Below are 21748 nucleotides of genomic sequence, written 5' to 3' on the forward strand. Positions count from 1 at the left end.
TACCAATTGAAGATGAATTTATAATCTAATTCGTTTAATTCCATTACGCGTTCATTTTTGTTGTTAGTTCTTGTGTATTTCTTTTTTAATTCTATCATATATGTTTCTTTTTTATAGCTATTGGGGCATATGAGTAATAACTGAATTTTTATTTACATTAGATGGTTTTTTATACGTTTTAAATGAAAATTTCTCTTTTTCTTTTGTTATAGTTACATCCAAAAAATTAATTTTATTATATTTTTCTAATTCTATGTCGAATTTTATATCTTGGTCTATATTATTTATTGTATTTAAAATCATCTCGTCATTTGTCATCTCATTATTAAAAATCAATAAATAATCATCCACATATATCATTACATCTTTAACACCGGGAATGTTTTGTATTTTTTTATCGATATCTTTCATTACCAGTTCAGCTAGTTTTGACCCTATCTTTGACCCCATGCTGACGCCATCTGTCTATAAAAATTATTACAAACTTCAAAATAATTTCTTTTATATGCAAATTCAATAAGATCCATTAATGTTTGATTGGTTTCTAATTGTATAAGACTGTTTTTTTTTATTAATTCCCATTTTATGTTTGGGTACATATTTTTTACATCTAAACTTATTAATGTGTCCGTTTTTTTTATTTTTTGAATTATATTAATAACTTCATCAGCATTTTTAATACTATTTGTGGATCCTTCAATGTTTTTTAATATAATTTTTTAAATTGTACTGTATTGAATATGTATAATCTACTATGGGTCTGTATTTTTCTTCTTCTTTATGTGTTTTTAACCGTATATTTAATCTTGGGGTTCTATTATTTTTAAAATTAAATATGTTATTTTTATCAATTTCATTAATTTTATTATTCGAATACATATCTTTTATTATTTTCGTTAAATCTTTTAAAATTTTTCATATGGATTTTTATCTAACTTGATTTATTGTTCGTTGTTAATTTGTTCTTTTGTTTTATTTTCCAAATCATTATTATCTATTATTATGAGTTGTTTCGTTTTATCAGCTTTAATAATAGACAAATTATTAGCTTTTAAAAATTTATAGTCTTATTTAAGTCTGTTTTATATTTATTTATTTTAAACGTATTTTTTGGGGGATATGCGTTTCATGTCATGAATGACAGAACCAATTAAATTAGTTTTCCTTTCATTTATCTCGTATTTAACAAATAAATGGTTGAATATGGATCTTTCCGGATGAATTATGTTTTGCCAATCTACAAGAATAGAGGATTCAGATCAGATAGAGAATTACAGACAAATTATTATTATTCCAGTTTTAGCAAAGATTACTGAAAAAAATTTTTATACGCGCTTCAGCAATTGTTTGTTATCAACTACTTTATTCTTTCTATCAATATACGTATTGTAGTTATAAAAGGAATTTGTCCACTACTGACGCATTATTAATCAATTAGTTTCTATGAAACTCGACAGATCACAGTAGCATCGACATTTGTTGATCACTCTAAAAATTTGACAGTGTTGATCTATTAATTCTCGAAAATAAATTTAAAAATATAGGATTGACAGGAACACCGTTGTGCTGGCTATTGTCGTATTTATCAGATCGTAATTATGATGTAAAGGTAAATAACTATTTGAAATTCTTTTATACCTAACAAAGGAGTTTCCCAAGGGTCTATCTTAGGTCCCTTATTGTTTAATATTTATGTCAACGACCTTTACGAATTTTTAACAGAAACCAACCTTATAATGAACGCAAATGATATTGTAATATCGTACTCGGACACCAATACAAAGGTTTTTCAAGACAAGTTAAATAATATATCACGGAAATTAACTGAAGATCTGAAAATTAATAATCTGTATATTAGCACTGATGAGACTAAATTTCTCTGTTTTGCAAACACTTTAATTAATTTGTATATACATTTGTGAGTTTGGTATATGAAAAAAATTTACATATGTTCTTTTTTTAATTTTTTCATAATCCAGTAATGCCCAGACTATATGATCTATTTCAGGCTTATTGCAATGCAAAGTACTATCCTTTATGTCCAGTATAATTATACTAAAAGAAACAATTTTTATGAAACAAATTTTTATTTATTGTGCTGTCGCCAGAGGAAAATAATTTTTAACGTTTTACACATTGAGGTGGACGAGTAGCCTCAAATGAAAATTCGACTCTGCCGTGGAACTTATTATTATTTTTTTTTTCAAGTGCGTGAATAAGGACAGCAGAAAACATCTATGTATTGTCTACTTTGCTAAATTTATTTAACAGTTATTTTATTTCATTGAATTCAGTTTCTAATACGAATATTACACCAGTAATACAATGAGTTATAATAAATCTTTCCAAATATGCAATAAATCTGTATTTCCAAATCTGCATTGAATCAGTTCATTCATTCTTTCATTTTGAGAAGCAGAAAAATGGTTTTTCCAATCTCCTACTTCGCCTTTTCTTACAATCTTTGAATCTATAACATTTCTTTTTTCCCATATTTCATGAATTTTTCCCAAGTCTTTATCTTTTTGAAGACGAATAGCATTGTAATTTTCATTTGTTGTATTTTTCATGAAATCAAAGCTACTAAAATGAACTATATTTTTCATTATTTCATTATCGTTGATTAATTCAGAATACTCTGCACCTAGAAATACACAGATTTTCTTTACAACAGCACAAATATCTTGTTTCATTTCTTCGTAAGTTAAGAAAAGAACATTTGAATCATCTCGATGATTATACCACGATAATACATGATCAAAATAATCCCCGTAAGGTATTTTTCCAGTAATAAAATGTTCGAAAAATTCATCAAATGTTATTTTAACATTCCCTACAGTTCTTGTCGAAAAATAATAAAACGAAATACAGCAGTCTTTAGGATTTCTTGCAACGTAGACGTATTTTGATTCGGGTGCATACGGAGTTAAGTGAAATGGCAAGTGTACTTTTAAGACACACGGCGTAACTTTATTTGCAGTTTCTATTCCCATCATTTCTAAATAAGGAGAGAATAACATGAAATCCTTGCCATCTTTTGGAGGTATTCCTTTATGAAAAATAAGATATAAAATTTGTTGAGTCCAAGTAGTACCGCATCTTGGAAAAGTCGAAAGAAATATATCATCATTTCTCGGTTTATATTGAATAGTAGAAGTTATGCATTCAGATATGAATGATTTTGGAAACTTGAAATCACTAATAATTTGATATGGTATAGCTGTGTTCGATTTTTCTTCGGCCATTACTGTAAAAAAAGAATTTACACTTAATAATAATCGTACAGTTCATTAATATACTCTAAATAGTCATGCAATACAACTAATAAGATAACTTATATAATTAATAATCACTTATTTTACAAATAAATGATTATTTAATGTCAAGGTGGCATCCTACCGCTCTGAGCCGGAATCGAATTCGGACGGGTCAAAAAATGTTATACGTAGACTACTGCATATAGGTACAGTACTTTTTTTTAAACTCTTTCCGCCCTGTGAGCACTAAGAGAGCCTCTTTTTAGAAGGCCTATTATGGGTTCGGCCAGGCCCACAATGGGGCGACCGGCTGGTGAGGGACGGGGCCCGACATATCCGAACGGGCCACCCTTTGAAAAATTCCTGGGGATTATTCGACCCGTTCGGATTCGATGCCGGGTCCCCCAGAGCGGTAAGCTGCCACCTTGACCGCTCGGCCATCCGGCCGCTGCATACAGGTACTGCCAACTAAGCTGAAGGGATTTAGCCACGTCATAGCCCCCGTAGCTACGGCTCGTTTCGGCTATACATTGAAACTATCGTAAAGAACTACTGGTATGTTAATTAGTATCGTAGACGTCATGTTGTTCTAAGAAATGCTTATAACGTCGGGTTATACAGTGCTTTTCATAAATAAAATAATCTTGTATTTCATAAAATAAATTAATTTGTATCTTTCTATTTTATCTATTATAGATTTCAGTTTAAAGCGATGTTTTCCTAAAGCATTAAACACTTCTCAATAAGTCTTGTCTTGTATCAAAGCAACAATGGAGATTTTTACGACGCAAAACTGAGCGTTATCGGATAATTCATGGAGTAGCAGTGATAACACTAGCTAATCCAATGACTAAAGTCTAGAGATCAGAGAGTTGAAAGATATCACATTAACACTGCGATTTAATGAATTTTGACGAAAATATGGCAAATCGATTACGAGAGGTTTATTTCTAGAATAAAGTGATCAGACTTTTTAAAAATCAATATTTTACAGATTTGTCGGATGAGGTGATCAGAATACAATTTGTAAATAAATAAGATTTCATAATTATTGTAGTTTATTATTCAACTAGCAGGTAGGCCCGGCGTTGCTCGGGCAAAAGTAACAACCGCGAAGATTAAGATTATTACGTTATAGTCACAAAAGAAAAAGAGTAATTTCATCAACAAACTAAGTATTTCTAAAGAAAGGTCGAATTTGAAAATCGAATGTTCTAATATTGTTCGATTTTCACGACGTGTTCTGATTATATCGTTCGATTTTCATCGAATGTTCTAAAGAAGAAAGGTCGAGAAAAACCGAACTAATCTGTTTAAATTTGAAAATCGAATATGTTCTAACATATTACTCTTTTTCTTTTTCTCCCTCCAGCGCCCGTAAATCTTGTACGTCGCTTTCTCTTGTTCTCCATTGTTACTTAACACTATCATCATTTTGTACGTATTTCCCCTAAATCATAATGGACAGCAAAGATTTTTCCAGACTAAGCAAAATAGCAATAATTGTTATGGTTTTTGCCACATAGTAATGATTGAGAAGAGAGGATCTTAAAGCGTTAAACGAAATAGACACCAATACACACACATAACCCATGGAAAATTTTCTCCGTTTTTTCACCTTGAGTTCAGGGGTTTCAAAAACGTGGAGATTTGGAAAAATCCCAGAGGGTCAAATTTGATATAATTGCAATACTTTCCCGTGTTATATACAAAACAGTCGGAAAAGTAAAAACTAAAATTAAAATTTATTTATGAAATTTTATTAGACTACTAGCTGACCCGGCCACGCGTTGTTGTGGCTCAAAATGTATCTATTATAAATGTATAATACTTCCCTCGTGGGGGGAATTCCAAAAAATCCCTTCTTAGTGTACATTCTCTTGACGTGCCTATTAAAATGCAATCAAAACCACATGCAAAATAGTATAAATAGAAGCCGAGTTCTTCACAGTAAGCCTTAATCCTGTCCCTTTCCCCGCTGGGGAATATCGAAAAATCCTTTTTTAGTGTATATTCTGTTGACGTAACCTATTAAAACGCAATTAAAAACGCAAAAAACCGCATGCAAAATAGTATAAATAGAAGCCGAGTTCTTCACAGTAAGCCTTAATCCTGTCCCTCTCCCCCCAGTGGGGGGAATTTTGACATGTATATTATATAAAAACATGTGCATATTCGAATGCAACATGGTGACAAAATTTCAAAAGAATCGGTAGGAACAAACGAATGTTATATTTTATTGATATAGATAGATAGAAAATGATCTGCTTTAGTCCATTCTCACAGAAAAACATAATGCCTCACAGAAAAGCAAACTTAGGTCGTCGGAAGTTAGCGCCATCTGTTGGTCATAAAAGCCTTAATCCATATATAAATATATTTTTGAAAGGGGGGGAATGGTGGTCTTCACATATGCCAGAAACCTTCGCGGGAATGTATTAAACAACTTCCCAAAGTTTCATGGCAATCGGTTAAATGGTGTAGTAATGCATGAAGGACAAACAGACAGGCAGACAGACATTCGTTTTTATATATATAGATTATTACTTTCCCGGCTGTTACGTATATATGAGATGGGAAGGTATTGGAATCGTGTCAAATTTGATCCACCGCGTTTTTTGCAGAACACGTTTTCAGACCTCGTAAACCCAAAACATTCAAAAAACGGGAAAAATTTCCGTGGATATTATGTATGTGTGTGTGTTAGCGTATAAATCGTGTAATATCTTAGGATGGGGCAATGATTAAGAAACGAAATTTGACATTGTGACCTGTATATAACGGGCATTGATGCTACTAAATTTTGTTGTTTAAAGACGAAAAAAGTGAGAAGATAGATGGGGATCATGTATCGTATGTCGAGAGGGGTCGGAAGACTTAATGAAGATTTTACTCGTTATTTACATTTTTTTTTTTTTTTTTTTTTTTTTTTTATAAAACTCATCACTACCCTTAAAATTAATCCTTTTGCTATTTTATATTAATTAAAAATATAAAAAAGTTTTTGATAATAAAATCTCTTAACAGATGATGGATGCCATAAACAATTTAATTTATTATGATTAATAATATAAAAGTTATTTTTTAAATAAAATCTCATAACAGCCGGGAAAGTTATGCAATTTGTTGCTTGATTTTTTTTGAAGTGGCTTGAATTTTTGACGGCTTGCAAAATCCAGAGCCATTTTTTGAGAATTACTTCATTTTTATTTTAGTAAGGAATTTTTCGAAGTAGTTTTTACTTGGCGCAATTTTTTACATGCCAGATGTTTTCGTTTGCATAACCATCAATTTTTCACATATCTATTATGATACATTTGTTAATAAAACAGTTCATGTTTTGCTCTAAATAGATAACAAGAAATAATTATGATAGTGTAAGTCGTAGCTGATTAGCAAATTTAAGGTTTAGAAAGTTCTTATCTTCAGATTATCATCATATTCTCACGTCCTAATTTTTTTTTTTTTTGTAACTCTTTCCGCCCAGTGGGCACTAAGAGGGCCTCTTATAGCAAGCCCATTATGGGTTCGGCCAGGCCTACAATGGGGCGGCCGGGTGGTGAGGGATGGGGACCGACATATCTGGACGGACCACCCCCCGAAAAATTCCTGGGGATTTTTCGACCCGTCCGGATTCGATCCCGGGTCCCCCAGGGCGGCAGGCTGTTAACCTTGACCGCTCGGCCATCCGGCCCGTCCTAATTGTTAAAACGCATTGAGATGCGTATTTACAATATTTAATTAGCCATCATTTAATAAACAAACTAAAGTTAATAAAATTTGTAGTCAAAATAAACTTAATATACTTGATTTAAATATAATTTTTGTAAACAAATTCTAAACGAGTTAAAGAAAAAGTCTTAAAATTCGTTTCTGAAACAAATTATCTGTATTTAGTCCTGTGTTTGCAATTAATAATAAAGTTCTTATTCAACTAATACGTGTATTATATTCCTACCTTTTCTAGAGACGTACGAAATTTTCACTTTTCTATTAATTGAAATGTCTTGATAAACAATTATTGCGTTAATTTAATTAGTGTATAACAGGTTGAAACTGTTAAATATGAGCGTGCTTCTAATAAGTGATAAGTACAATCTGTCTATGGAAAGAATCGACTTGAGAGCAACGTCAAGCGTGATGTCGCTTCAGTTAAACCAATCAGCACATTTCATAGCGATATTAGCACTTTTCGTTTAATACGTCAGACAATATGTGAATTTTATTTTATTTTCTCTGACTAGATTGCACAGCGACTTTTCCGTTGTGTTAATTTTTTTTACATGCATTAACTGTAAAGATCATGCGTTTGAAACGACTATAGCAAACGTCCTCGTATTCTAATACCACAACGTGAAACTTCCATAATACTATTTATAATGGCGGTCTATGTAAATTCAAAATAATAATAATAATAAAATAATAAAAGGTAATGCGAATTAAAAAGCAATAAAATTGTTATGTTATAATTTATTCAATAAATATTTCATGCAGTTATTTAATTAATATTTAATCGCTATGTAATCAGTCCGTATTTAAAAATTCCATAGCTAGTTTTTGATGTTTTATAATAAATAAATAAAATTTGAGTATAATTTTTGTTGACTATTTCTTTATTAACAGGCAGCCCGGCAAGTCAATCATATATACCTTCAACACAGGCAGATGTTGATCCACGAGCACACCGATCGTCTACAGTTCGAGTTGTCCTTTTTTCACACCCTCGCGCTCGTCGACCTCGGGGGCTACGGCTCCTGAGTCTCGCTATCGCTCGCTGTCGGCTAGTGCTACGAGCTGACCGCGCTATCGCGATCGGAAGTCGCGATACTTGAACAAAAGAAAAAAAAGGAACTGGCGTTCGACTGTTCGTGCTCCCGATGGACTCCTCCCGGGAGGAGAGCATCGATGGACTCCCCCCGGGAGGATTGTTTAACGTCATTAGTTATTGATTCACGGTAGTTCTTGAACAAAAGAAAAAAAAAGGAAGTGGCATTGACTGTTCGTGCAATTTCTTGCCTTTCAGAGTGCTTTTTTTAATTTGTTTGCAGACTTTACCGCGAGATGGCAGCACTAGCAACTACGGTGCCGTCTGCATGAAAGCATTAAAAAAGTATAACTTAAAAACTATGATAACGTTCTTATTTTTTGTCTACGGTCCAAAAGTAGGGTATCGTTGAACTCGTCTCGGTCCCCTTAGTTCAGATATATACTCAAAGTCCCGAAATTCCATAGGTGGTAATCTACAGTATCCCCTTAAATTCTTTTGAATAAATTACCTTTGTGTTATAAAGGTTACTGGATTAAAATTTTGTCACATTTCACCCAAAATCCTCTATTTTGTTATATTCTTATAGTGACAAATTTTATTTCAAAATTCTCCACCAATTATAACGACAATCCGATGTTACAAATCCAGGTAAAAGTAATCGACAAATTCATTACTGAGATTTTTACTTCAGGCGTCATTCCATTTGAAAAAATAAAATTCATTAAAATTTAATTAATAATGCATATGCATGCTACGTCAGGAATTTGCGTTCTATAATAGCTACTTGTCTTTTATTATATTTTTCCTTCTGTACTAATTACGTCAGAGGGCAGCATAGTTGATAGCAGCCATTTCCCGGGAAAATACTCGACGTGTCAAATTACTCCATGTATGATTAAACCATTTCCGTTCTTAATCGATCGTTTTTACTCAAATTTTAGTTCTGCTACAAATATTAAAGTCTGTCTAGCGGGAACTAAAGAACTGCCAGATTAAAAATTCAATGTTGAGCTTGTTGATTTAATTATGTTAAAATACTCAACTTTATGACAATGATTGCAGTTATATTAGTTTTTATTGCGTGTTGTAGTAATGTCATTTTCTTGGAACACATCATCAAGTAAGAAATAAAATTCCCTCATTTATTCCCAAAATATATCAATTGTTAGGAAAGTAACATTTTGTTTTAACTTGCATTTTCCCAGTATTATATTATATATTACCTGCCATTTACCCAATTAGAAATCACCCTCAAATTTTAATTAATATATAAATTTATTGAGAATTTTAGGGGGATACTATAGATCACCACCTATGGAATTTCGGGTCTTTGGGTATATATCTGAACTCAGGAGACCGAGACGAGTTCAATGATACCCTACTTTTGGACCGGAGACGAAAAATAAGAACCTTATCGTAGTTTTTTCCAGCAATCACGCGATGATAGGGAATCGTGTCGCGCTCTCCTCTAAGTCGGCCTCGCTATCGTGATCTAGAGTCGCGTCGCTTGCCGTTAAAATTGTCTTTAGTAGACGTTTTTCCCCCTTTTTTACTTTGTTCAAGAACTACTGTGAATCAATAACTAGTGACGTTTAGCACATGGCGGCCTGCCGGTGGCTCCCCTTCGGGAGGTCAGTCGGGAGCACGAACAGTGGGGACAGCCGCCATGTTCACTGCCATAAGTAACATTAACCGAAATGGCAATCGCTCGATGATCAGAAGTTGCGTCGCTCTCTCCGCTCTCGTATCGCGTGTTTAACCCTCCTGGAGATGACCGTAGTCCGACGTCATGGTTTGCAGACTTTACCGCAAGATGGCAGTACTAGCAACTATGGTGCTGTCTTCATAAGAGCATTAAAAAAGTATGGTAACTTAAAAAGTATGATAACTTTTTTATTTTTCGTCTCCGGTCCAAAAATAGGGTACCGTTGAACTCGGACCCGTGAGTTCAAATATATAATCAAAGTCCTGAAATTTCATAGGTGGTAATCTATAGTACGCCCGAATTTTATTCAAATGATATATAATAAAAGTATAGCACGAATATTCACTAACAATAAAATTATTTAGTGAGTACGTAAAATACTATTTGATATATAATAATACAACAACCCCTAAATGAGTCACAAGTAGTCTTTTATGGATTTGGGCAGTGAGTGTACTTTGTAGACTTCGGCAGGCTGCTTGCACTTTTTCTTACGGAATCAGTGGCGCAGCTAGGGGATGCGGTAAGTGTGGTCTGCACCAGGTTCCTCGAAAGCGATAAGCCTGTGGGGGCCCCAAAATCACAGGGAAAAAAGACCCGAAAAATTTGTCACGGCAATCAGAACTTAGCAAAACTTGGCATTTGGCTGTTCAAGCTGCTGGGGCCCCTATTACACAAGAAAACCAGCAACTCAGTTGAGTACTCTAATCTAGTTATACACTATATAAACCACTATACAAAAATATTTTAGCCCATTTATGTAAACTAAACTAAAAAAATACCTAACGAAAGAAATACATTTTCTTAACGCCCGCAATTTTGTTGGATCCTGTTTTGTAAGTAGACCTTAAAAATGCTCCGGAAGGAATCGACAAAAAAGAATTTGCTCTTGAATGAAAATGGCTTCTAGACTTTGTTGCTGTATCTTTGGAACTTAACCTGATTTGTCAAGATGGACCAATGGAGCTTCTGAATTTTATTTGTCGATACAAATTGATCGATTCGGTACCGAATGTAGAAATCAGTCTCTGAATCTTCTTAATGACCAAAGTTATTGTTGCAACTTGTGAGAGAGAACAAGGTTTGTCAATCTCAGGCAACCTGAGATTGACGAACCTTGCCATTTTATCCATTGAACGTGAAGTTACTGATTCCATCGATTTTGATTCTGTTATTTCTGATTTTGCTAGTCAGAAAGCTCATAAAGTAAGTTTTTAAAATTCAAATGTATCCTAATATTATTTGTTTTACCTTGCACAAAACAGAATCTATAAATTCAAAAGCCGAAATTTACAGAAAAAATGACTTGTTTTTGTTTGGACATTCCCGATTACCATTATGAAAAAAGGACACCCCCTGCCAAAAAATTTTTTTTCGGGGGTCCACAAATCTGGTTCCGTACCAGGCCCGGAGAACCCTAGCTGTGCCGCTGTATGGAGTTGCATGCTTTAAGCCTGTTGAGGCTAGATACTAAAATATTATTGGCTAATGATATGCAAACTAGTGATATATAGTTTATTTTCATTTTTCATTGGTCAAGTTTAGTTTGAATGCTCATTATGAATATCAGCTTAATTAGAGTGTGTAATGACATGATGCAGCAAACAAAAAATAATATTATTTTGCCAAAGCCCCAGGGAACCTACATGTTAGGAATAGGGATTGCAATCCAGCAGTGTTTTCAATCCAGCTGGATTTTTGCTGGACTAAAATCATTCTAGCTGGATCCAGTGCGGATGTATTTTTGGTGCAATAGTGTTATCTGTCTATCTATCTATCCAGCAATTTATGGTTTTTTTTAAAGAAATAAAACATTTTTTTAAATACTTAAGAAGCTTTTATTATTTAGACTGGTCACTATAAATCAGTAAAGCTTCTTACACATTTAGGTAGTAAACTTAACTTTGGTTCAGTTTAACACTTGAGATAGAGATAATTAACTTTAAATGTTTAGTTAGATTATAATTATAATGTAATCTTTAAGTTAAATAATAGCAAAGGTAATTCTACTAATTAATTTATATTAATATATTATATTATAATAATGTAAGGATGGATAATCAGTGGCTATGTGGCTATCAGTCTTACCAGTGTTCTTATATGGGCTCTACATATCAGTCTGTAGTTATTTATAAGTATATAAAAACTATTTACTGGAAGTAGAATAAGTTAAATAAACTACACCTTTATCAATCCAGCAAAATTTTAAAAAATAATAACATTTTCAATCGTTTTTAATGATTTTCCTCAGTTACAAAAAAATAGAACGTTAAATATAGAACATAAAATGTATTCAGAATAAATATAAAAATTAACAGAAAACGCCCAAGCAGACAAAATATAGATAAACAAAATAAATAGCGAAAAGGAAAAAAAATATAAGATATAACAATGAAACCAGCATTATCTGTTAATAACATTAATTAATGTAAAAGGATCTCCACGCGATTGACAGTGAGTCTGCATCTCTATTGTTTATACGACCAGTTGCCATGTGCACCTTGCAGATTTCCAATCTCTCCATATGTTTGACCATTTGCCTATTCGTCGTCGTTTTTATAATTGCCGCTTGATCCCATTGGACGTTAACATCCTTCTGTCTTGCGTATGATGCCAGCACAGTGTTGTCAAGGTTCTTACTGATTATATATTTGTGCTCCTTGAGCCTTTGTTTTAAACTGTGCATCGTTGCACCCACATAAACAAGCTTGGAATTGAAATGTTGGTCATGTAAAGGCACCAAATATATACCCATTGTTGAATTCCGATCCTCTTTCTTTTTATCGTTTCTTAAAAGTTTGAAAACAGTGGGATTACGTCGGTATACAATGCGAAAATTATTAGACCTGGCAATACATCTACTATGAATCTTGTTTAAAAATGGGATGTAATCAATCACTATTCTTTTTATATTTATTTCGAACACATTTTATGTTCTATAGTTAATGTATTTTTTTGTAACTGAGGAAGATCGTTAAAAAGCGATTGAATACATTATTATTTTATTAAATTTTGCTGGATTGATAAAGGTATAGTTTATTTATAAGTAATTTAATTATTAGTGTTAGTAAAGTAGTGAGTAAGTAATTAGTAGCAGTCTAGTAGTTAGCAAAGCCGCAATGCTGACAACGTAGATTTTTGCGCCATTATTTAGAAAGTTAATTGAGTATTTGCAGATCCAGCATGCAGAAGAATGCGTTTGATCCAACTGGATTGCTGGATGAGGGATCCAGCAATTGCAATCCCTAGTTAGGAATGTGCAGGCTGCAGGTGTTCATGACTGACCTCTAGATTAATTTGACTTTTATTCACATAAAATCATTGTTTTGCAAAAAATTTAATATAGTTTTTTTCAAATATTGTTTTCAGTCTGGTTTTCCATATTACATATTTATGCCATTTCATATAATAAAAAAGAATCAAATTTTTGTCCAATTGAACTAGGTCTATATAAGAAAGAAAAAGTGAGTAGGCCTGTGGAATGTAATTGTAATCCATTATAGTTTTTTCTATTGCTAATGTTGAAGTTATAAATTACAACAAACAACAAAATCATTAAAAACTGAACAGTTTTTGAAGAGATCAAAAAGTGTACACAAATTATGCTAGATTAAATATGGAATCCAAATCCCTTTTATACAATTAAAAATTTTTTAATGCAATAGAGAATTATGATTTATTCTATACCTTGATGATTATATAAATCATATTAAGATAGTTTAAAAACCAATGATAAAATATATTCCTCATTTTAATAATCAAAACTAAGCTCTTTCAGTATCAAAAATGATCATAACTCCATGTAATATGAGATTATTATATTATGTTATATTACAGGGGTGGCCAACTTTTGTGTACATAAGATCTACTTTTTATCTTAAAAATGTGTCGCGATCGACTTGTTGTCGTAGGCATAGTCTAAGTGGCGAGGGGGGTGTGAAATACATACTATGTTTATACACTGTGCTTCAGTACGAGGTGCACTCCCGCGAGCTATGGGTAGATAAGGAAAATATATGTTCAAAACTATTTTTTATTTTTTAAATCACTTATTAAGTTTTCAAGATATAAGCTCATAAAGAAAATAAATTTCCAGACCCAACTTTTGATATTTGCAGTTACGAGTTCATTCCGTACAGGCGGCACCTAAAAAAAATCGATTTTTCCACACTTTTAAGATAGATTTTTATTAACTTAAAATATAATTTAATTTTTTTTATCAATTACAATGTATAAATTGTGGTACTATTTGTTTGTAAACTTGAAAAAGTTGTTATAAAACTGCACAGTACGGCTGATAATTTGATTATAAGATTTTACTTTTGCGATTTTTTTTTTGGGCGAGGAAAATTTATCATGGAAGAATGATATAAGATTTTTAGACTTATTTTTTGCTAATCTATCAATAGCTCGCGGGAGTGCTCTTTGTACTGAAACACCCTGTATATCTACCTACGTAAAAAACAACGTAATTATTTAATGGGCCAAAAAACTCGCGTCCAGAGGAATTAAAACAACACGAGTAATTATTAACAATATTTATTAATTCAAATTAGCTACTGATGAAGACAGATTTAGAATTTATTTTATTACGTTACATTAACGGGAGGACCGAGTTTGCGCGTCTCTTACCGAGGAAACGTAATTAGGTGTATATCCTGACAAAGATAATAATAATGATTCTTCGGTATGGGAATCAGTCGGGACAGAATGTTTAGTCTTCGTTAACTTTAAGTATGAAAATGCCAATTCACACAGGTATGTAGTTCCGAAACAGGAATAAATATATTTGCTACATTTGGTGATACTGGGATATTTTTCTCAATTGACGTATTTCCAAAAATCCAAAAATATAGAGGTCTGTTGCCGAAAACGCTCACTTATCAAGTAAATAGATAGGTAAGAAAAGCCATAATTTAATTTAAAACATAAAGAACAGGTACTTACATTTTAAACAAATGAAAAATTGAAACTCAACGTTGTCACCGTGGATAAATAATATTGATTAATAATAATAATATTGTTAATACTAAAGAAAAGAAGCTACCGCATGACAGTATCAAATATTCAAGCTAAATAGCTGTGTTTTCTACGAGTCCAGTGATAACTGCATGCATATTGTTGCTTTTGCACGTTACATTCACGAGTTGCGTTCAGTTACAAGTGTAACACATTAAGTCAAGACATCGCGAGCGATCGACCAAAATTGGCATCGTGATCGACCGGTCGATCGCGATCAACTTGTTGGCCACCCCTGTTATATTATAATAACAATTTAAGATTTTTACCATAAAATTGATATTGTTTTGTTAACATCAAATTTTTATTAATATTTTACAAAACAGAGAATAAAAATGAATTTAAAAAATTTTTCTTTTTTTAGGGAGGTGCCACAGAGTGGTAATCTGATCACTTTATCCCAGTTTTTATTTATTGCTTTTGAAGGATTAATATTTACCATAAAATTTGGCACTGAGAAACCAGTCATTCCAATTAAGTACTTCATTTTTTATCATATATAATAATTTAATTAGATTTTACTTTTGAATAGAGTTTGTATATATATATATATATATTAATACATAAAGTATGTATATACAGTACTATATAAGAATATATACTAGAGGTGGGAAATATAGTTTTGCTTTACAGTTGGGCTAGACAGTTCCTCAGAACCATTATGTTCCATCAGAACTTTTGGACTAGCTAGATGGTTTATCAGAATCATTGGACTGCATAGTTCTTCAGAATTGTCTAGTCAGACTAGATTGTCCTTGCCAGCTTTATATATATATATATAATACAGGGTGACAATAATTAACCCGTACAAGTTTTTTGTATCGTAAATTTATTAAAGAAATGAAAATTAGCAAAACAACAGCATATAGCAGTGACAATACTTTACGTATTAATCAGATATTCAGCCAGTTTCAAAGTGGTCTTCTTTTGCTTTGATGCAGAGCCCCAAATGTGTTTTGAAATTCTCAGCGATGGGCCGCGCTCTTCTGGAGACAGTTTGTCTTACTTTCAGCGCAAGGATTGCTTCAGCGACTCCAAACTTTCATGGCGCTTAAAACAGGCCCTGGCCTCCAAAATGGACCACACACTGTAGTCCATTGGGTTCAGATTCGGCGAGTACGGTGGCCATTCCGCAGACGAGATGAAATCGGGAAAATGAGCCTTGCACACTCCTGAGTCTTCTTCGCCCTGTGTGTCGGCGCCGAGTCCTGCTGAAACGTCCATTTCGCACTGCCAAAATGCTGCTGAGCCCACAGAAGTACCACAGCCTCGAGAATGTCACGGTGGTACACATCTTGATTGATTTTGGCCCCTTGATCGACGAAAACAAGGGGTGTCTTGCCGCTCGCACAAATTTCGCCCCAAACCGTGACTGACATTGGATTTTGTGATGTTCGATGACGGCTGAGCGTCCAGGAGCCCCCGCGGACCAGTTCCTGTCGTTTTGATGGTTGTACGGAGAAAAGTTTTTCGTCTGTGAAGAGAATGCACTCCCATTGTCGACCTGCGGCCCGACGCTTGAGTTAACGGGATCTTTGGAGTCTCACGCACTTGTTTTCATTGGTGAGGAGCTGAACCTTTTGGAACTTGTAGGGCTTGAGTATGAGTTCCTTTTTCGCCATTAACCGCACCAATTCGCGATTGATTCTGATCTCACGAGCAATTTTTCTCATGGAGACCTTCGCATGTCAGTCAACTCGCTTTGTGATGATCTTGCGGTTCCTAGACGTGTTGACAGTGCGCTTTCTTCCAAGTCCGGGACGGTCACCATTGTGGCCAAGCTCCTTAAATCGCCGAACTGCATCTGAGACTGTCATTTTTGGAACACCGAGCAGACGAACAATTTCAGATTGATGCTTTCCTTGCCGGAATAGCTCCAAAATTGCACAACATTTGTTCGACACCATTAAAAAAATAAAGAACTAACTCTTATTACATCGAAAGTACATCTACACGGGCAGGAAATCATGGAGAATTAAACAATAGTATGTAAATTGGTGACAGTAAAAAAGTTCAGGTGCAGCATTGCTACAAACTTTGTACGGGTTAATTATTGTCACCCTGTAGAATGCTTGTGTCTCTCTGTTCTAATGTTTTTGATCAAAATGCACCAAATTTTTCATACTTATTCTCTGGGACCTCGAGGGAAAATATAGTCTACATTGAAACTTTGATATCTGCTCTTTCCTTGATTTGATCTCCTTGACACCTTGTGATAAATGTAACAATGGTAGACTAAAATATCCAAACTTTTAATATGGTTTTCCTTTTAATATTTAGTCTTATGTTTTGGCTGGGCAATGCTGGACATATCTGCTAGTTGGGCTGCAATTTGAAAAAATTGTAGACCTATAAATTCCCATTGTTGTCCATCTGTTTTTCCTTAATCTTGAGAATGGAGTTAGATAGATGAAAGACGAGACCAGATATGGGAACCTTGGGCAGGAGGCCCCAATTAACTGTATATGAACTTCCGATGCAGACTGGAAGTCATGTTACAGTAGAGAGTCATTTATCCGAACCCCGGTTATCTGAATGCTTTCCAGTCTGACTGTGTCATGTTGAATCAAACTTTTTTGATACTAGATTTACTTCTAAAGTATAATTTTTACGTTTTTATATTTTTCAATATATATATTTTGTTTGTACAAAATAAAGAAATAATTTTTAATGATATAATAGCCTTGATTATTATTATAAAAATTTTCGTTAGGCTTAAAATCGACAAAAATTCAACACGAAGCGACATGCAACAGAGAAAAATTTCAACATCGGATAGGTTAAAATATTTTTTCGTACATAATTGGTTATCTGAACAAATCACTTATTTGAACAACCCCAGTCCCCAATTGATTCGGATTAACTCTACTGTATTTCTATTCAAAAAGTTTCTCCTGAAAGGCGTTAAATAGATGACTGGCATAACTTTATTGTTAAAGGAAAAGTATGATTACAGGGGCAAGCCACTACTGATTTGAGGTGGAGAACATATTTTAAATTAAATAAATTAAAAATATGATTAAAAATTGCAGCCTGGCATTGTGATGATGTCACAACAAATCACTGCTTGTTACTAATGAAAACAAGTGATTATAAACTCTAATAAAAGTATAAATTTTCAAATATCTATAAATTTAAAATACATATTGTGCATTGTGAGATTTTTTTATTAAAAGAAGTAGGATCAAGTGGGTTGCATCTTAAGGATATTTTAGAAATAGCACACATTTTATGCTAAACATCATTGTTGCTGTCGAAAGATTAATATTTACCATTACTATGTCTTAATTTATTAAACAAAAATTTAACATCCGACGTACTTCAGAAAAAATTTACCATAAAATTTAGCACTGAGAATGCACGTACAACAATGAGGTATACTGATGGGTATACTGAATGAGGTATACTGATTCCCCCTCTCTGGGAACTTATGCAAATTGGTTGTACATAATTTAGAAAACAGAATAATGCCAGAATTCACCCAAAACCCATACCATTGTATAATAGATACATAGATGATATCATTATTTGGCAAAAAAAGCCAGATATAAATTTTTTTATAAATAGAATTAACATGAATCTGTATGATCTTACTCTGAAAGTGGAACAGCATAGCAACACATCTGTTCATTTTTTGGATGTTGAAATCAAATTCAAAGAAGGGGTATACATATCAATGTATATTATGAGCCAGAATACATTCCTTTATTCATTCCAGCTCACTCAAATGATCCATTTAGATATAAAGCAACTACGTTCATTAATTAGGAGGGCATTTACCTATTGCACCAATATTGAAGATACAATCATAGAGCTTAAGCATTTCTATTCTATTTAACCGTTCTATTCTATTTATAGAACGGTTTTTCCATTCTACATTTCCTGAAGAGGGCCAATGAAATAGTGGCTGAAAACATCTGAATATTGAATTTTTACTGGAAATTTTGCATTGAGGTGTAATTCTTATCTGCATGCACAATTCCAGTTTTCTGGTACAGTTGGACTTTATTGTCTTAATTTAACTTTTTAAATCTGTTCAAAAGTTAATAACTACCAGTCAGTTGTCCTAATATAGTTGGAATGCCAGAAATAATGAAAAATATGGATAAATATGACAAAATATAAAGAGTTATCTAGTTACCAATAACATATTTTTCCATATTTTATGTAAAAATAGCCAACTTCACTTCAGAAATCACAGGGAATTCAAATATCAAAGTTTGACTTTTCTACACATCAGCAAGAAAAATGTAACATATAAATCCTGGGGTTAATGATAATTTTATAAAGAATATTCCATTTTTAAACTTTTGTGAATACAAGTTAAAGATGGCTTAAAATAGATGATAATTTTTTCAGATAACAGATCAGATAACCAAATAATCCAACAAACGAAAACAATTCAATAATTAATGAATATTATTTGACCATTTTCAATGATCATTATCAATTTACATTATATTTGAATGTAGAAAATAAACCGGACCTAGAAATTTGTTTTGTTCTCCAATAAGATAGTATTCCATCTTTGTTTAAATTTCTAGATTCGTGTTTACATTCTTTGTTTGAATATAATGTAATCCTGAGGATGATCATTGAAAATGGTTGAAAACATTCATTAATTATTAAATTGTTTTTGTTTGCTGGATTTTTCTTTGGTTATCTGATGTGTTGATTTTGATATTTGTATTTAGTTTTAAAAGAACTGTAGTATTCAAAAATGTTTTTGTTATAATAAATAAGTTTGGTTTCTTGAAAAAAAAGAATTTCATTTATATAGTTTACAAAATGTACCAGTTTTCATACAGTTTGTTGACAATTACTATTGTAGTTTTATGTAGTTTTATATCTAATTTAAAATTTTAAATTGTCTGTTTTATTTCAGGAATTATTTAACTTTGGTGACAATGTTTTTACTTGTGAGTGTCAGTGGAAACTATGCTCATTCCTTTAACATTCCAATGCCTTTACAAATGATTTTTCGATCTGTAAGTATGATGATTTTATATAAAGATTAAGTTTATATTTTTATAATACTTTACAGTAGTTGAATAAAAATTTTGAAAACAAATTTTAAAAAATCCTCCAAAATATATGTAACAGATTCAATTTTTAATTTATAAAATTAAGACTTAAAAATTTAATATTGTCATCCAATAGAAATTAACAAAGTAAAAAATTTAAAATTTTTCAGTTTATCCTCTAACGAAAATTAAATCAATTCGTTCATTAAAAAACAAACTGCTAAAATATAAATAACCTTGCTGATCTAGAAACTGTTTATCTTGAAAAATGTATTATTTTTTAAATGAATATAATATTAATTTAAGATTTTATTTGTTATTCCTTGAAAATATCTTATATTAAAAACTGTCAAAATTTGTATAGCATTTCAATGCAATGCAGTTTGGATTTATATGATTTCATTTTGCAAGATTTTCATATTATACATCTTGATCAATTATGATGATAAGTAAATCTTGTTAAATAAGTAAAATTCGAAATAAACATTTTATATTTATGTTGGCTAAAAAACTTATACAATTAAATATGCTGAGAAATCAAAAAAGTTATGAAATTGTGCATGCAGTGAATATTTACAGACTTCTAGTGATATTTTTGTTGTAGTTACATAAGTATTTTCAGTAGAAAATAATAATATCATACAATATAGAGAAAAGTTTCATTATAAATTTTATCTTATGTAGGTAAATTATAAAAAAAAATTTCTTAATTTTAATTTATCTTAAGAAAGTAAACTGAAAAATTATGTTGATGATTCTTCTATATATAATTATTTGATCTTAGTGTAAATCTTTAAGCATGCTTCAAAACTGCCATCTATACATTGTGTGACTAGAAAATAAGGAGACTGTGATTGCCTGCATGTGGGCAGAAGTGAGTGGGTGGGTAAACAATCTTTAACAAGTTAGAACAAGCACAGCAAGTCTCAACTTGCTACTGCTATTAAATTTACTGTGAGTGTCTGCTGCAAATGGACGTGTTGTTAGCACATGTTGAAAAATGGCCAGCTTGAAAGTGGAGCAGTGTATCAACCCTGAAATTTTTAATGAAATTGAAAAAAACTATCACTGAATCTTTGCATCTGCTACATGAAGCATGTAGAGATGCATGTTTTTATCATGCATGTGAGTTTGAATGGCACAGAAGGTTTTCTGAGGGCCAAGAGGATGCAAAAGACAATGAATGTTCTGGACGGCCTAGCACGTCAAAAACCAAGGAAAACGTATGAGAAGTGGAACAAATTGTGAACCAATACTACTACAAAGAAGTTCTGGAATCTTTATGAGAAAGGGTCACAAGAAAGCGGCAACACTTGTGGCAAAATGGTTTTATCCTCCATCAGGACAACGCACTAGCCCATTTTGCTCTGTCAGTGGAGCAGTTTTTGGCCAAGAAAGCAGTCACAATACTTGAACACCCACAGTATTTGCCTGACATAGCTCCATGTGACTTTTACCTTTTCCTCAAAGTCAAGTCTGCTCTGAAAGAACACCGTTTTGATTCGGTTTCTGCTGTCAAGAAAAAAAGACGGAGCTTCTCCGTAGCCTTACAGATAATGTACTGTTATAGTACTGCAGTACCTGCAGTACTATAACAGCCTATATATATATATATAATAGTAATATATATAGTACCTGTTAGCCATATATAGTACCTGTTACCACCATAATAGTATCTGCAGTACTGTTATGATCAGTGGAAGTTGTGAATGCAGCACTGTGTGTAAGCAGAAGGATCATACATTGAAGGGAAACACAACTAAAGTGAGTATACTACTCAAGATTTAAAGTTCCAGCTTCAGTCTCGTTATTTTCTAGCCACACCTTGTATATAAATTGTAATGGGCATATGTCTATGATTGATGTATTAAATGCTTTATATTTGATTTTATATATACTGTATTTCTTTGATTAACCCCTCCCCATGTTTATTTTTAAACCATATGTATCTGCCAGGTTATTTGAAGATCTGAGT

General features: G+C 32.5%; 2 protein-coding genes across 2 annotated transcripts in view; one reads left to right on the forward strand and one right to left on the reverse strand.

Annotated features, from left to right (window-relative positions):
* Nucleotides 1–2250: 2250 nt before the first annotated feature.
* LOC136977924 (amine sulfotransferase-like) lies at nucleotides 2251–7328 on the reverse strand. The gene is made up of 2 exons (XM_067273539.1): nucleotides 7216–7328; nucleotides 2251–3247 (listed from the first exon to the last, which is right to left on the reverse strand). Exon 2 carries the CDS (start codon nucleotides 3243–3245, stop codon nucleotides 2331–2333), a length of 915 nt encoding a protein of 304 aa, XP_067129640.1. The 5' UTR covers nucleotides 3246–3247; nucleotides 7216–7328; the 3' UTR covers nucleotides 2251–2330.
* A 1562-nt stretch (nucleotides 7329–8890) lies between these two features.
* The window catches only part of LOC136977909 (UDP-xylose and UDP-N-acetylglucosamine transporter-like), a 38763-nt gene continuing 25905 nt past the window's right edge, over nucleotides 8891–21748 (forward strand). Inside the window, exons 1-3 of the mRNA XM_067273503.1 lie at nucleotides 8891–9145; nucleotides 15114–15227; nucleotides 19635–19737. Of these exons, the coding sequence (XP_067129604.1) occupies nucleotides 9072–9145; nucleotides 15114–15227; nucleotides 19635–19737 (291 nt within the window). The 5' untranslated portion in view covers nucleotides 8891–9071. The remainder of the gene's footprint in view (nucleotides 9146–15113; nucleotides 15228–19634; nucleotides 19738–21748) is intronic.

This window comes from Centruroides vittatus, unplaced genomic scaffold (genome assembly GCF_030686945.1).
Source record: "Centruroides vittatus isolate TY-2023 unplaced genomic scaffold, ASM3068694v2 contig_482, whole genome shotgun sequence".
In the NCBI taxonomy this organism is placed as follows: domain Eukaryota; kingdom Metazoa; phylum Arthropoda; class Arachnida; order Scorpiones; family Buthidae; genus Centruroides; species Centruroides vittatus.